This window comes from Chironomus tepperi, unplaced genomic scaffold (assembly GCF_022539635.2).
Source record: "Chironomus tepperi strain 1889 unplaced genomic scaffold, CSIRO-AGI_Ctep_v1 contig_195, whole genome shotgun sequence".
In the NCBI taxonomy this organism is placed as follows: Eukaryota; Metazoa; Arthropoda; class Insecta; order Diptera; family Chironomidae; genus Chironomus; species Chironomus tepperi.
Genome location: NW_027226317.1, coordinates 22576 through 38028, shown reverse-complemented (window position 1 = coordinate 38028; position 15453 = coordinate 22576). Strand labels below are relative to the sequence as shown.

At 36.5% G+C, this 15453-nt stretch overlaps 3 protein-coding genes across 3 annotated transcripts; 2 read left to right on the top strand and 1 right to left on the bottom strand.

Moving 5' to 3' along the window:
* The first annotated feature begins 1485 nt into the window (after window positions 1-1485).
* Window positions 1486-2172, top strand: LOC139089716 (chondroadherin-like). Its single transcript, XM_070639314.1, has one exon. It carries the CDS (start codon window positions 1486-1488, stop codon window positions 2170-2172), a length of 687 nt encoding a protein of 228 aa, XP_070495415.1.
* Window positions 2173-2542: 370 nt separating this feature from the next.
* LOC139089701 (brachyurin-like) lies at window positions 2543-5280 on the bottom strand. Its single transcript, XM_070639294.1, has 7 exons — window positions 5146-5280; window positions 4281-4367; window positions 3959-4071; window positions 3400-3662; window positions 3173-3340; window positions 2779-2869; window positions 2543-2715 (listed from the first exon to the last, which is right to left on the bottom strand). The coding sequence occupies exons 1-7, from the start codon at window positions 5247-5249 to the stop codon at window positions 2639-2641; spliced, it is 903 nt and encodes a 300-aa protein (XP_070495395.1). The 5' UTR covers window positions 5250-5280; the 3' UTR covers window positions 2543-2638.
* A 1041-nt stretch (window positions 5281-6321) lies between these two features.
* Window positions 6322-8567, top strand: LOC139089700 (brachyurin-like). Its single transcript, XM_070639293.1, has 6 exons — window positions 6322-6482; window positions 7012-7095; window positions 7166-7278; window positions 7770-8200; window positions 8261-8360; window positions 8420-8567. The coding sequence occupies exons 1-6, from the start codon at window positions 6382-6384 to the stop codon at window positions 8494-8496; spliced, it is 906 nt and encodes a 301-aa protein (XP_070495394.1). The 5' UTR covers window positions 6322-6381; the 3' UTR covers window positions 8497-8567.
* The last annotated feature ends 6886 nt before the right edge of the window (window positions 8568-15453 follow it).

The window sequence follows — 15453 nt, the reverse complement described above, 5'->3', positions numbered from 1 at the left end:
ATGGCTCCAAATTTTTCTTAATTGAGCATGTATCCTTGATTCCAAATTATACATAAAACCACATTCATTGACCCAAATAGCACAAATTAGATAGTCGATCAAATATCTGACCATAGGCTAGCTTGACTCTGACTTGATGTATTCGATTGATTCTGGTTCTATCATGCCAGAGCCAAGTAGAATTGGGGAAGTCGAAGTCTGACTCCGAAGCTAATCAATTGACAAGTATATGCTTTCTCGTGGTATTCCCTGATATTGCTGAATACACTGCTGGCAATCGAGCTATGTGCATTGATAAGTACACTAAAGGATAGAGTGAAAGGCTATCTGAAACACCTTGTCAAATCAGGCTAAAGATGGTATTAATTACAATTATGCTTTCCCAAAGTCCTAGACCTGGAATATTTTCGGGACTCGGGACGGGACCGGGACGGAAATTTCCCAGGATTTCCCGAGAAAGTAAAATTGCAATCGAGTATTTCCCACATCAGCTTCAACAAAGGATGCAACTTACCTCAGAGACACTTCAATCTGCTGATGCATTTTGCATCGATTAACCGATTTTTGCCGATTTTTGCCGATTTTTGCAATCAGAATGATTATTATGTAAATTCAGAGCTCATCTCGGTCTCTGTCTGGGTTTCGGTCCTAGCTTCGATCTCAAAGTCCTATGATTTTAAAACAATGGTGGGCAATCTGTGTGCCGTTGAATATTTTTGGAAATGTCATGAACCCTATACTGTATGCGGTTTGTTTCGAGGCTGACCTCTTAGGTGTTCCTCGATAAGTAAAAGGTTGTCCATCACCGCTTGAAGGTCTCCTGAATCCTTACTAATTACTACATCAACTGACAGAAGGAAAACCAGCGATCGAGCCAGCTTCAGGCGTCATCTGAAGAAGGCCATGGATCACAGTTGATCTGTACAGCTATCTCAGTAAGTAGTAAGTAGCAATCCACATCAAATCACACCAATTAATTCAAATTCCATCCATAAATAGCTCTTATATCACATACCCCAAGCCAATTTCAATACATTTTGTAATAAACAACCATTTCGGAAGTAGTCAAGTTGTTGATAAAATTCTTAAGAGTCACGAATTACTCACGAAACTTATCAAAATCACTTAAATCCACCTTATCAAGCCACACTATGCGATAGTTCTTATCGGAATTTGCCGAATTTTATTTGATAATTTTTCAAAATAAAAACTGCTGGATTTTTGAGCAGCTTTATCAGTTCCAATTCAAGCGTGTTCAGTGACTTTTGTGAAAAAATGAAGCTGCTATTCTCAATTTTCATGTCAGCAGTGCTTGCTGGGCATGCTTACACCCAAACAGAACCAAGTGTAAATTGCACATACCAAAATCAGACATCAGGCTACACGTGCGTGCTTAATGCCTTCAATCCTAACGGAATTGACAATTTTACAGCCATTGAAGGTGAGCATCTACCTGGAAAAATCAGCATGGACGTCCGTAGAATCATGTCCATAAATACAACAACAACAACAAATATTCCATCAATTTTATGCAATTCCTTCCGATTTGCTGATTATTTGGGTATTATGAATAGTTTTATTGGATATGTCGGACCGAATGCCTTGAGAAGCTGCACAGTGCTGACTACTTTGAATCTGTCCAACAATAAAATCACAGATTTGGCGCCGAATGCATTTGAAAATAATCGATTTTTGAGATTCTTAATTTTGGACGATAACTACTTGATGGAACTGCCGGATGGAATCTTCAGACCTTTGGTCCACCTTCAAAGTCTTCAAATTAATCAAAATTTCATTCAAATCATTCAAACTGATGTGTTCAGCTCCCATCCAGTGCTTGAAACTATTTCTTTAAATTACAACATGATATTGGCACTAAGTCCTGCATTTATTGACAATACAGCCGTAAGGAACCTCTACATGTCGTCAAATATTTGCGTCAGTGGATTTTTCTATGACTTACCAAAGGCAAATTTGACAGTTGCACTACAAAGATGTTTGGATAGTTATGCAGCTATGCAGATTCCAACAACACCACTTCCAACACCGCCACCTGGAAGTTGTAGCGATGGAAACATTTATGATAGAGTTTGTGAATTGGAGAGCATTGTTGAGGAGCTGAGTGAGAGGATTAATAATTTGATGACTTATAGACCTGATCCACATAAATAAGTAAGAAGGGATCGAATTTAAGGAGGTTATAGGGGTTAAGTCTAGGGGTTTGGGGTCAAATCAAGGATGTACGTATGATGAATATGGAGGACATATAGGGGGACGTGTACTTATTATGCAATAGTCTTAGAACAGTGTTGAGCAAGGGACTTGACATGGACCATGGACTTTTCATGGACGAGGGACTTGACATGTGGTAAGGGACTTGTCATGAGAGAGAGAAAAATGGGTAAATTGGCTTCAAAATGAAAATTTCTTACATTACCTAATAAACAAACTGTCCCTAGATGTACCCCAAATTCACAAAATATGCCCAAAATTATACCGAAAAATTCCAATAAAAAATTGTACAAAATAAATCAAATTTTACAGTAAAATCCACAAAATTAAGCACTTTTATTACTCCTTACTGTTCATTACAGCTAAAACTTACAACATATTCTACAATTAATCAATTTTTAACACTTTACAACTTAAGTTTGCTGTCAATCCAGTCAAGGAAGTATGTTAATCGAATAGATCCACTTGGACGATCAGCTTCACCTGAAATTGAGGATTAGTTTATTTAAAAAGTAGTTAAAATGAAAATTAATTAAGGATTCTTACATCCTCCAGTAGCAATGAAGCTATGGATGCCAATTTGAGTTACTACTTGATGATCAGATGGTCCTGATCTTGACAATGTGTATGGTCCTCCCTAGAAAATTTAATGTTTATTATGCTATAGGCTTAAATTTGTGAATTAATAGTTTAAAGTGGATGAGAAGAAAGCTGATATCCGAGCTAAACCGAGTATATCCGAGCAGATCCGAGTAGATCCGAGCTGATCCGAGTGGATACAAGCTGATCCGAGTGGACCAAAGCTGATCCGAGTGAATTTTAGTGAGCACGACTAACGAAATACGTTAGAAATAGACATCAACTTGCCATAACGTTCCATTAGCTCTTACACATTTCCATCCACCCAAAACCCATCCCCACAACCCCAAATTCAACTCACCGAATCTCCAAAGCAAGCACCACGTGCACCTTCTGTCCTAATACACATCTGATGATCAACAAATGAATTGTGATAAGGCAGACATGCTTCATTTGCGATAACATAATTTTCAGATCCTCTCAACACCGAAGATGTTTGACATAATGTGCAGGTTCGACCCCATCCGACCTACAAAAAAATTTGGACATAAATTAATTCTAGGTAAAAATTGGCATTTTTGGACTTACAATTGACACCATTTTACCAATAAAAAGTTCATTTTTATAGCCATAAGGTAGCTGAACGAATGCAACCTCACGAGTTTCCGTAAATGGATAGCTTCGGATTAATAGAATTGCAATGTCATTGTGGAAATTTTGTGGGTTGTAATTTTCATGGATTTTATAATCGTAACTTGATACTCGACGTCTTTGTTGTGTTTCCTCAATTGTGTTGACATTATGGACACCAGATATGACAAGGGTACTTGTTGATCCGTCTGGACATTGTGCTGTGAATATTATGGATTGGTTTTAATTGTTTTCTGCATTTAAGTTGGTCGGGGATGGACTAAGGGCTTCTGGTGCCGAGACCGAGACTTCCCGGATAGTGTACCCGCAGTAGACTATATTTTAAAGTCTATCCGGGAAGCCTTGGTCTTAATCCGGATCCGACCGACGTCGGAGAACCTCACTAATGTCTTAACCACTTCTTGATTCCATAAAGTGTCTAATACATGCTTACTAGGTCTGGAGTAGCTTGTATACTGAAACACAAGCTTAATAACACGGATACTCTTCAACTTACCTGCAGTTAATATAGCTGTTGGACTGATTATTGACCCAGAGCATCTCCAAGTGCTTGGACCATTTGTTGAAAGCATAAATACAACATAAGGATGAGAATGAGGCTTAACTTCCCTAAAATAATTGAATTTTCAACAATAATTTGAAGATTTTAAATTATAATTCAGTACATGAACTGCAGATCTGCAGTTCCTGCATTTTAGGGTCGCAGACCGGCAGTTTTCGGCAATATCATACAGTTTGTCCAAGGTTTCATGCCTGCATTTCTTATCTTCAGACCTGAATTTTGGTTAAACTTTATTTTAAATACAAATGAAACTTACCAGCCTCCAACAATCCGAGAAGACCTTAACCGAGGGTCAACTTGAAGAGGTATTAATTCAGGTGCTTTATCATCCCAAAAGCCAGGCCTGCAAAATGAAAAACATCGTAATAAAATTGTAATTTTCCCTTTGTGATTTATTATCGACACAAGCTGATTTTGGTATCAATTGGTTTTTTTCTTTAAACAAGCTTAATGTGTTGTTCTTTATTTGTACCGATAGAACTGGAGTAACAATGACTTTAATCTGTCACTAAACCGGTTCACACATGACAGATTATTCTATAGTCTTATCATTTGAGATAAAATCTGTAAGGAGAGTTTTCAATCTCAGAATTAACTGCAAATGCAGGATTACTGGATTATGTGCATCTAAAACAGAACTTTAAGTCAACTTTAATTGTATCACGATCTTGGCACCATCGTGACTCTGACATGGTGTGATACTCAGTTTATATCTGGTCATCCGGACTCAAATTTTAGCTACTTAATGATCGGATGCTCAGATGATCAGAGCTACATACTACGAATAATTTATTGGATCTAGAACCTAATCGAATTATTAGAATTTTACACTTTTTACGATCAATGTTAAGATTTTTTAATTTTTTTGTTATTTATTTGAAGGATATCCAAAATTTTAACTTTTTTGATTGATATTATTAATAATTTTTACACACTTGTTTAAAAATTTAAGAAGGATTTCGTTTCAAATTCCACTTAAATTGTATCTTGATGTTTAACTTATAATGCACAATTTCACAACTTCAATTTGGAAGGATCAATCCTATTTAATAGTCTGTCACATCCGGCACTTAATTTCATCAATATTCCACAAAACTGAATAAAGTCCTTTAATTTCGTACCTATCCTGAACATCTCCAACAAGTGACAAATCAACATTATCCCAATCATCCGCACTTATTCTGCACACAACACACAAAATAATAAATAAATATTTAAAATTCATTTTTTTTTCACTTCAATTTCAATGTCAACACTAAAACTTTATAAAATTAACTAAAATACTCAATTGCAATTGCATAGACTTTTATTGCAAACAAATAAAGCAGAAAAATTGTGATAAGATTGTGAAATTGTGGAATTCCCTTAAAGAGTTTAATAGGACAAAGACGCAAAAAATGAGTCAATTGAAAATTTTTGATAAAAAATTTAATATAAATCCTTTATTTTACTTTAAGTCTAGATATTGTCAACAAAGACATCAAGACTAGGTCAGATTATATACAAATTAAATTAAACTAAGATAAATCATATCTGGTTCAGAATGTTGATTGTCAGCATTTGAGAGTAATTTGGACCATCCTGAGGGAGGCCATTGATCACACTTGATCTGTACGGCCAGTAAAATAAGTGAGCAAGCTTTGGACCATCCGCAATGGTTATACAGCAAGCCTTAGATAGTGTTTAGAGAATTGAACTTCAAAATGAGATTAAACAGTGCCCAAAGTCGACACGGACCATTGCAGACAGTTGTCATGAGACAAATCCAGCTTTTGACGAACTTTAAGGAAGTAAGTAAGTAAGACATTAGATTTACAGCCAACCAAACAGGACAACATGTTCGCTAGGGCATTGTTACGTGGACTTATTAACAATAAGACACTAAGTTACTCTGATGGCGCCATAACGGTCAATTTCGACTCATATACACGGTGAAAAATGCAAATCGTTGCAATCTTCCGTCCATGTGTATCAAAAATAGCATAAATGGCCGAATTTTGATTCCTACTTGAGCCAAATCCGGCTACAGACTGACTTGAATCTGACCTCTGAAAGGATCTCATTCAATTTAACATAGATCCAAAGTCATGCTGCTCCGGGCTTAGATTGTGATCCATTTCTCCATCACGTACCTCTCGGGATATTTATCTACAAACCAATCCCCAAATTCACGTGAGTTTCGATAACAAATTCTAAAATAAAATCCTACAGATTTCATAATCTTATCACAACTCAACTTCTTAAGTCTGCAGTCGATAACATTAGATTAAAAATATTTTAAAATAAAATCTGTCGTACATTCCCCAAAATCATCAGTAAGTTTTAGTTTGTTTAACTTTCAGGACTGACCAAAAAAAATGGAAGTTAAATTTATTGTGTTACTTGCTTTGGTATCAGCAGTTGCCGCTGATCTTTATGATCCAATTGATCTGTCAAGTATTGCGACTGTTGAGGAAAGGTGAGGAAATTTGGGGGAAATTGTAGTGAAGTGATTGAGGGTTTTGGGGAGTTTTGAGGAATTTTGGATGAATTGGCGGGATTTTATGTGACTAGGATTGTGTTTAATTCTTGCCGTTAGTCTTAACAGAATTGCAGACTTACTTGCTTAACTCACTGTTTATTGAGATCAGTTGAGTTCCATGGTCTGTATCAGAGCTTAAAGTTGACTTGAATTTTGTATGAAGTCGAGTCAACTCAAGTCAACTTTTTCATACAAAATCCGAGATGACTTCAAGCTCTGGTCACTGCCAAATAGCTATTTAAGCTGGTTCTTCCATTTTCTATTGCATGATTAACATCTAGTCACATAGAATCCTATCAACAATGAGTTAATCCCTAACAGACAAATAATATGCTTTCCAACTTACTTCGCTGGCCGTACAGATCAATTATAACTCCATACAAAAATACCAATTTACTAACCAAAATCAGTCACTTTAAGAAATGCCACAATATATTAATAAACTAACCCCATTTCTCCAATTTAGACCAGGATTTTGGGAAAGCAGAATTCCAGAATTAAGACCACGACAAATTGATCCACGTTCAACATCCAGAATTATCGGTGGATGGTAAGTTATTCCTTCACACAATTCATACAGAAAATTCTTAAAATTCCAACTATTTCTATCAATAATCCAGGGAAGTAGAGCCACACTCACATCCATATGCTGTATTTGTATTGTCATCTCTTGGTGGAAGTAGCTGGAGATGTGGTGGATCAATTATTAGTCCAATTGCTGCTTTGACAGCTGGTAAGAATTGAAGTGGTTGATGAAGATGCTAGGATTTATAGGATAGATCCCTAAGGATGCATTCCTAATGATATGTTCTTGAGATATCAAACAAGCAAGCTTTAAATCAGAGTTGGTTGGACTCTACGGGTCATTTGGAGTCTACTGGAGTCCACTGAAGCTCAATGAAGTTCTTTGGAGTCCACTAGAGTCCACTGGAGTCTGCTAGAGTCCACTGGCGTCTTCTAGAGTCCATTTGAATCCACTAGAGTCTACTGGAGTCTATTAGAGTCTATTAAAGTCCAATAGAGTCCATTAGAGTCCACTGAAGTCCTCTGGAGTCCATTAGAGTCCAATACAGTCCACTAGAGTCCACTAGAGTCTGCTGGAGTCAAATAGAGTCTAATAGAGTCCTGTCTCCAGCATTCAGTCCTGTCAATCAGCCCCTAAACCCCAAAATCTTCAATAAATCAATCAAATTCATCAATTTCCCCTCTCATTCCATTCCACAGCTCACTGTCCTGAAGGAACAACATCAGCAATGATTATTGCCGGTGCACACAACATCAACATGGTCGAACCAACACAACAGCGTCGTACAATTCCACTTGCCGACTACAGACTCCATGAAAACTACAATCCACCATCCCTCCAAAATGATATTGCAATTCTCTTGATCAGAACCAATCCAGTTGCTGAAACGCCAGAAATTCGCTTCCCACAATTGCCATATACATTAAGGAATGACTTGTTTGCTGGTGAAATGGTCTCTATTGTTGGATGGGGACGTACATGTGCTACATGTAATACATCACCGGTCCTTAGAGGTGTTACAAACTTGATTATCACAAATGCTGAATGTCGTCAGTTCTACAGCACTGTTGTGGCTCATCAGATGTGTATGCAGACAGTTGGACAGAGAGGAACATGCCCTGGTGACTCTGTAAGACTTGTTGTTGCTTATTATTGAGAATTTGGTGATTAATTGACTGTAAATTTTCAGGGTGGACCTTACACACTTCCATATCCAGGTGCTGGAAATAATTTGCCATTTGTACAAATTGCTGTACACAGTTTTGGTGCTAGTGCTAATGTTGGTGGATGTAAGTTGATGACTTAATGTCTAAATGTTCAGAATTGATGTTTTATTATTGAATTTCAGGTGATGCTCAACGTCCAAGTGGATCAGTTCGTACAAACTTCTTCTTGGACTGGATTGACTCGACAGCAAGATTGTAAATTTGAATGACTTGAATGTGATATTAAATGATGATTTTGAAATAAATTTTTTAATATGCAAGCAAATGAAAGGTATTTTTTTGAAAAGGAAGTCTAATCTAAGGCTTAAATTCAGTTTCAGCAAGAAAAGTCTCAAATCATTGTAAATTTAATTAAATAAGATTTATGAATAATCCTGTTAATAATTGTAGCTGATAAGATAAGCAATGACAAAAATATTTCAGATTTTTTTCGTATTTTTAGTTAAATTTTTATCAAAAATTGTTATTGAAGTGAGAATGTTTGGAAAATCAGTGCCAATCCTATCTTTTCTCTGCTGTCTCCTTACTTTTCTTTTACTCTAGTTTTACTTCTAACTTTTGTGTGAAAACAATTAATATAACTATCATTAAATCTTGTTAGTAAGTTTATCTGCTTTAACCTTCATTCTGTGTGAGATCAAGCATCTTCAGCAACAAGACACAACTGCAACGACATCTTAGTTTGACGACTGTAGCTCTAAGAGTATAATCTTGCCATTATTTTAAATAAGAAGTTCCAAAACAGGCAAGATCGTGAATTAATGAAGTAATCCCTAGAATGACTCATTAAATTGGGTTTTTACAGCTTTCAATTAAATCAAAATTCAGATAAAGATTCAATGACTTTCTCAATCAAACTGATTGCAATGTTTTAAGCACGAATTTGTTGTTTTGTCTTAATGTTTTTAGCGAATACACAATTTTGAATAGTATAAAACCGTTACAACAATTTTTATGAAAAATATTAGAATATTAAGTTGATTTTGATTTGTTTTTAGTAAACAGATGTTGCATATTGGTCGTTGTTGATGATGTAATTCAACTCGGAAGACACACGACGTATGAATGGTCGCAGATCCTACTCCAAGCCAGAATGACTCTGTTTTTAGACCAGACTCTATGAAATCTGACCTGATGACAGACTCAAGTCAACCTGGATCCGGATATTGAGCCATTTCTACTTCATGTGCTTTCCGGGCTTGTTTAAGACAGATCCAGGATGATTTGAGATTATTTTCAGGTATGGTAAGCAGTATATACAGATGGGATGCTTGTTGTCATAACCAAAGCTCCACAAAGGATGAAATTCATGAGTTACAGTAATAAGTATTAGTAAGCAGCATAGATGTATAAAATCAATCATTTTATTCCTTATAATTCCTAATACACCTCTCAAAATTCCTCATCCTAAAAACATGCACAACCGTACCAGAATAGCAAATATTTCCGCCCATCATAATAACTTGTGCCTTAATCTGTTCCGCAAATTTCCTCTCAACTGACTCAATTTGATTATGTGACAAGTCAATAAGTTGAAAGTCAGTCCGTGACCCAAAGGCATCACCACGTAGAGTCTTAATCTTATTGCCTTGAAGACTCAGGTACTGTACATTTCTGAGACCTGAAAATGTTCCGTCCGGGATGTCCTCAAACAGGTTGTATTCCATGTATATAGCTTGAGTATTTTGTAAGGATGTAAACCATTCCGGTACGAGATTCTTCAGGTTTGTGTGCTGTACGAAAAGTGCTTGAAGGTTGACTAGTGGCTTAAAGATTCCATTTGGAAGGCTCTCAAGTGGATTGTAGCTGATTAAAAGGGCACTAAGCTGTGAATTGTTAAGTAACAAATTTTCAGGTAAGGTCGTCAGCTGATTATTGACTAAAGTAAGTCCACTAAGCTTTGGATTGTCCACAAATGCATTTTCTGATATTTGAGTGATCTGATTGGCACCAAGGTTCAGTTCCTGCAGTTCCTTACAGCTCTTAAATGACTCATCATCAACAACCTCAATTCCAGCTTCCTTAAACTCAATCTTGACTGTATTTGGGAACTGACTGCAAATTATGGACGGAAAGTTCTTAGTCACTGTTGCTGGATTGTTCTTGACTTGCTGGATGTTGTTGCTGGTCAAATTAGCGATGTGCTCACCATCAATAGCTGTAAAGCTGTTTGATCCAGTTGGATTTGTTAGTGACATGTAGCATGAGTAGCCAGGCCACTCATTGTTGATATAGTCACATTTTGGGTTTGTGGATTGTGCTGCATATGAGCTTATTATTGTTAATAGCACGAGAGCGTTGCCGATTGACATTTTTTTTGATGTCTAGTTTGCGTGATTTTATAAAAGCAACTGACTGTTTACGTTGTTTTTTTGCGATGTTTTTTGGGGTGATTGAGGCATTGATAGCTGATTATTATTTTGCATATTGAATGTCGTTTGGATGCAGAGTTGGGAATTTGGATTTAGGAGAATTTTGAGGTTTTTGGTGGAATTTTGGGGGTCAAATCTAGTAATTGAGTATATTTTTGGGTCATTGACCCCTAATTATGGATGATAAGGCTCAAATCCAATTTCCAGACACCGAAGTCGATCTACGGACTTTGTACGCAAATGTCGACTCAAGTCAACTCGACTCCAACCTCTGCAGTTTCCCGGATAGTCTTGGGACCGACTCGAGACAAATTCTCAAGACTGACTTGATCCCCAACCCTGCCAATCCCCAAATTCCGACCTACTTACCCAAAATTATCACCAAAATGTTCCCAATCTACAGCTAATGAGACCTAATGTCACCACCTCTGATTAAACAACAGATTATTATTAATTTCAAATGTTTTTTTGCTATACAGCAATGCCATACGAAGAAGAAACAAGACTGAATGATAATCATGTTTATAAATAATTTAAACAATCTCGCTTTAACGCCCAAAACGAATAAAATTTATATAAATGTATGTGAATGCAGAAATGACTTTGAAATTTTTTGAATATATGTACGTATGTATTTAAATGTGGTAATGAGTATTCTGGGAATTTGTATAGCTGTGTTTTATTAATTATTGCGGAATAGTGGAAGTTGGTTAGTTGATCTGAAATGTGGTGTCATAATAGAGTCACTCCATCAACCTGTCACTTCGTCAATCCGTTCATGATAGAGTCAATCTACTCAATTGCAGCATTTAAAACCATTGAGCACCGACAGTCAGAGTCACACCGACCTAAGACTGGATTTTTGATCCATTAGTTGATTTGAGTTATTCAGGATTGTAGTTACAGAGACCTTGACTGCTTCAAAATACGAAATTGTGACCTAAAACGGCACATTGACTTATCTTATAGACAGTTGCTTACTTCTTTGACTATGCACAATATCAGTGATCCATGACCTCTCCCAGTTGGTATCTAAAACTCAATTGGCGTCTAAAACTGGGTCTATTACCTGCTGTCCTTTGCCAATTACCATTAACTAAAACATTTGTTTTAAGGCACATTTGGCAAAGGACAGCTGGTAATAGAGCCAGTTTTGGACGCCAATTGAGTTTTAGACACCTACTGAGAGATTATTTAGATCCAAAATGCCATTCAGGATAGTATCGAGACTCATTGACAAGTAATGTATTGTTGTTGATGGCTGATGACTGTCATTCTGGATAGTAATTGTGAGAATTCGGTTGATTTAGGGCGTATTATCGGTCACGGGGCTGACCCTGACCTTCTCCCCTCTTCCTGCTGCCGATAGACTGCCTTGACACTAGATTAGGGGCAAATTTGTAGAATTCTAGTCTCAAGGTGGACCCATACTGACATCAGGGCATGTTTATTGTCTTTTTAAGCCATGAGCCTTAAAAGAAGTCAATTTAAATGCATTATTGGTCAGTTGTAGATAGGTGTAGGTCTAGAGGACGTCTAGAAGAAGGTCTGAAAAACAAAATGCTTGCAAAGACGAAAAACGTGGCCTGAAGACACTGCCGATGCTCTACACTTCTCAAATTCCACAAATTAACAGATGTTCCATACATCCCAGTTCCTTCAACCCAGTTTGTAATCCAATTAATCATTTAAATTACAATTATCACCATGAAATGTTATTTAATGACGAAGAAAAACGAGTTTTTTACTTCCAAATAAAATTAAAAATGTGAAGGAAGTAATGGACATCCACAAAATTACTTTGTTATTTAAATATCCACACACCTACACGTGCTAAAAGGGTTTCATTTAAAATTTTGTGTATTTTTTATAGGATATTCTTTACAAAAGAAATATTTTGTTTATCGTTAATGAGGATGCTGATACCCTTTTCACCGCCGCCAACAAAACAGTCCAATAAATCTTACTAAAAAATGTTTCTTTTTTTTATAGTAATTAAGAAGTGAAAAGAAGAAGAAAAAAAAGTTTTTTGAAATAATTTGTTTAAATTAGAATTGTTTAAAAGGCTTTTGTAGATGTGAATGAGTTAGTTGGTTTTGGATAGAACATGATGACTTTGCATACTTACTAACATACATCACTCGCAGCACTTCGATTGGATCCTCAACGAAAACGGTGACCAGGAGCTCCAAAAGTTACTTGACCATGAACAGTAATGTCAGTTCTACGTGCAGACATAGAATTTGTGCAAGTTGGGTGACAGAGCCAGCAACAGAACCAAATGGAAAGCCGGAAAAGCTTCTGTTGTAACCTTAGATTCACAAAGGAACAAAAGCAAGTAAGGTACATACTTCAATGGTCGTACAGATCAATTGTGATCCATGACTTTTCTCTGATGGCGTCTAAAGCTGCCTATATTGCTGGAAACTGGAGAAAAGCGGTTTGGAGGGTGAAGGCATAGGAGGTAGGATGTTGACTTTCAAATTTTCCAATTGCAGTCAGAGCATGCACACTTATATTTATTAAAAAAATCATCGACAACATCCAACTTTAACATTCTCTGAATTGTAGCTTTGTTGTAGCTTGCTCTACTAATCGTGTAAAATTCGATCAAACTTCCAATTAAATCCCAAATGATATCCATTCACAACCAATTCATTCATTTATAAAAATAAATAATTTTAAGAATTTTCGTCACGTTTTTGAAACAATTTTTTTTCCTTCTTCTTTTTCTACCCGACTTAGAACAAATAGTGTTGAGGCATGCTGAACATTGATATTATAAAAGAAGAAGAAGCAGCACAAAAAAAGGGGATAAGAATAAGCACTCGAGCTTGCCGACGTGCTGTCAATTTTTCATCTTTTTTTTTTGGTTCCTTTAACATCTTGAATCATCTTTTGCAGCAGCCCTTTTGTGCTTCCTAGTAAAAAAAAGCAAGAGTGTCAACTTTGCACTTGAAAATCATGCACACTTGACACATTTATGCTGTATATCATTGACGACAATGAAGAGCAATCAAATGGCAATGAAAAGGACACGTTATGGATGACAAAATTGCTTCTTTTTTTTTATTTTTGTGTGTACGTACGTTTTACAAGTTGACACGTGGACGAGGATGTGTGTGAGGATTTGTGGATATAAATTGAATGAGAATGAGTTGTTGGTGAGTCTTGTGGATGGGGAAAGAAGGTGGAAATTTGTAAGAAAAATGGTCAAATTTAGACAAGTTCTAGGGACCGAGACTGAGGACTGAGCAACTGAGCAACTTAGTGACTGAGCGACTGAGTGACTGAGCAACTGAGCAACTGAGCGACTAAGCAACTGAGTGACTGAGCAACTGCGTGACTGAGCAACTGAGCGACAGAGCGACTACCAGAAAATCTCAGTCTCAATCTCAGTCCCGAAATCAGTGACCCCCATCCTACTAATTACCACCCAAAAAGAGCTTCCATCAGCATTCCAAACAATCAACCAAATAGAAGAAGACGAGTCAATTGATTCACAAAATAAGATGAAGAAGTCCAAAAAGAATGTGGAACAAAACGAAATCATTATTATGTGCTGAATTAGCTTTTATGGAAATAGAATGTCGCAAAAAAGTTTTATATCAAAAATATTTTATTAGAAAAACTTTTGTGGACAAATTTGTTGTTTTTGGCTCGTAGCTGTGATGCTTTTGGAGGGGAATTGTTGTTACATTATTGACTTTTCTTGAGTTCTTGAGGGTCATTGATGCAGTTAATTGGCTGTGTAATTGGAAAGTTTGAGGGATTTATTGAAGCTTGCTCTAGTAAGTCTGAATTTTTGGGATTTTTGGGATTTAATTGATGATTTTAGGGAACAATTTAAATAGATTGTAGCTGTTACAGTGAAATGAACTAAATCAATTCCGAAAGGCACTCTTGCTTGCAATTAATCCAAAAATTCACTTTCAGACACAGTAGCTAGAATACACCTAATCAACCCCTCAGCCTTCTTAACTACCCAAATGACCTTCGCTCATTCTTATTCCAACTCTTTAATCCATCCTTTGTCATTTTCTAATAACACCCAGTTCCATTTACCTCAAAAAAAGATCAAATCAAAAAGAATCCAGTCCATTTCACAAAATTTGTGAGATTTATTGTGAAGTCACAACAGAGTTGGCAATTGGTATACAGCAATAAGTGAATCATCATCTACCATCGGCTGTCAATTGCGATTGTTGACATTTGCCATTAGGGTTTCTAGAATTTACGATCCCTTGAAATTTTGGGAATCGGGAACGGGAATTCCCGGGAAAATTTCCGCTTTTGGAAATCCTACTTGCCATCCACCGCCGAGTCTGATGACATACATATACCAACTAAGAGGATAGCCAAGAATTTGTGGGGATCGAGACTTCGGGAAACCATTCTACCAACGACTGCAGTCAGTCATCGTTGGCTGTCGATTGTGGAAGACAAAATACAGCCTAAGACAGTCGATTCCCAACTCAGACTCACAACAGACAAACCCAAAATCTCATAAAGTCCAGCTCAGAAATTCTTTGTCTTCCTTTTTTTGTCTCATTCATTTGTCAAAACAGAATTAGTCAAACATGAGAACCAAAAAAAAAAGTAGGGAAGAAACATTGACAGACATAACAATAACACAGCATAAAAGCTTTTTTTTGAAAGCATTTTTTTAAAAAAACCTGAAATGTTTAATCAATGAGAGAATGTTGATGTAGAAGGTTTTATGCTTTATTCTTAGAAAATTACATGAATAATGGAAGCTATTGTCGACTGCACAATAAATGTAA

Coding starts and splice junctions, on each gene's coding strand:
- LOC139089716 (XM_070639314.1), top strand. CDS start 1,486: ATGTCCATAAATACAACAACAACAACAAATATTCCATCAATTTTATGC.
- LOC139089701 (XM_070639294.1), bottom strand. CDS start 5,249: ATGAATTTTAAATATTTATTTATTATTTTGTGTGTTGTGTGCAGAATA. Junction 4,072..4,280: donor TCTCGGATTGTTGGAGGCTG/GTAAGTTTCATT, acceptor CAATTATTTTAG/GGAAGTTAAGCCTCATTCTC. Junction 2,870..3,172: donor GTGCTTGCTTTGGAGATTCG/GTGAGTTGAATT, acceptor TAAATTTTCTAG/GGAGGACCATACACATTGTC.
- LOC139089700 (XM_070639293.1), top strand. CDS start 6,382: ATGGAAGTTAAATTTATTGTGTTACTTGCTTTGGTATCAGCAGTTGCC. Junction 7,096..7,165: donor TCCAGAATTATCGGTGGATG/GTAAGTTATTCC, acceptor TCAATAATCCAG/GGAAGTAGAGCCACACTCAC. Junction 8,201..8,260: donor GAACATGCCCTGGTGACTCT/GTAAGACTTGTT, acceptor GTAAATTTTCAG/GGTGGACCTTACACACTTCC.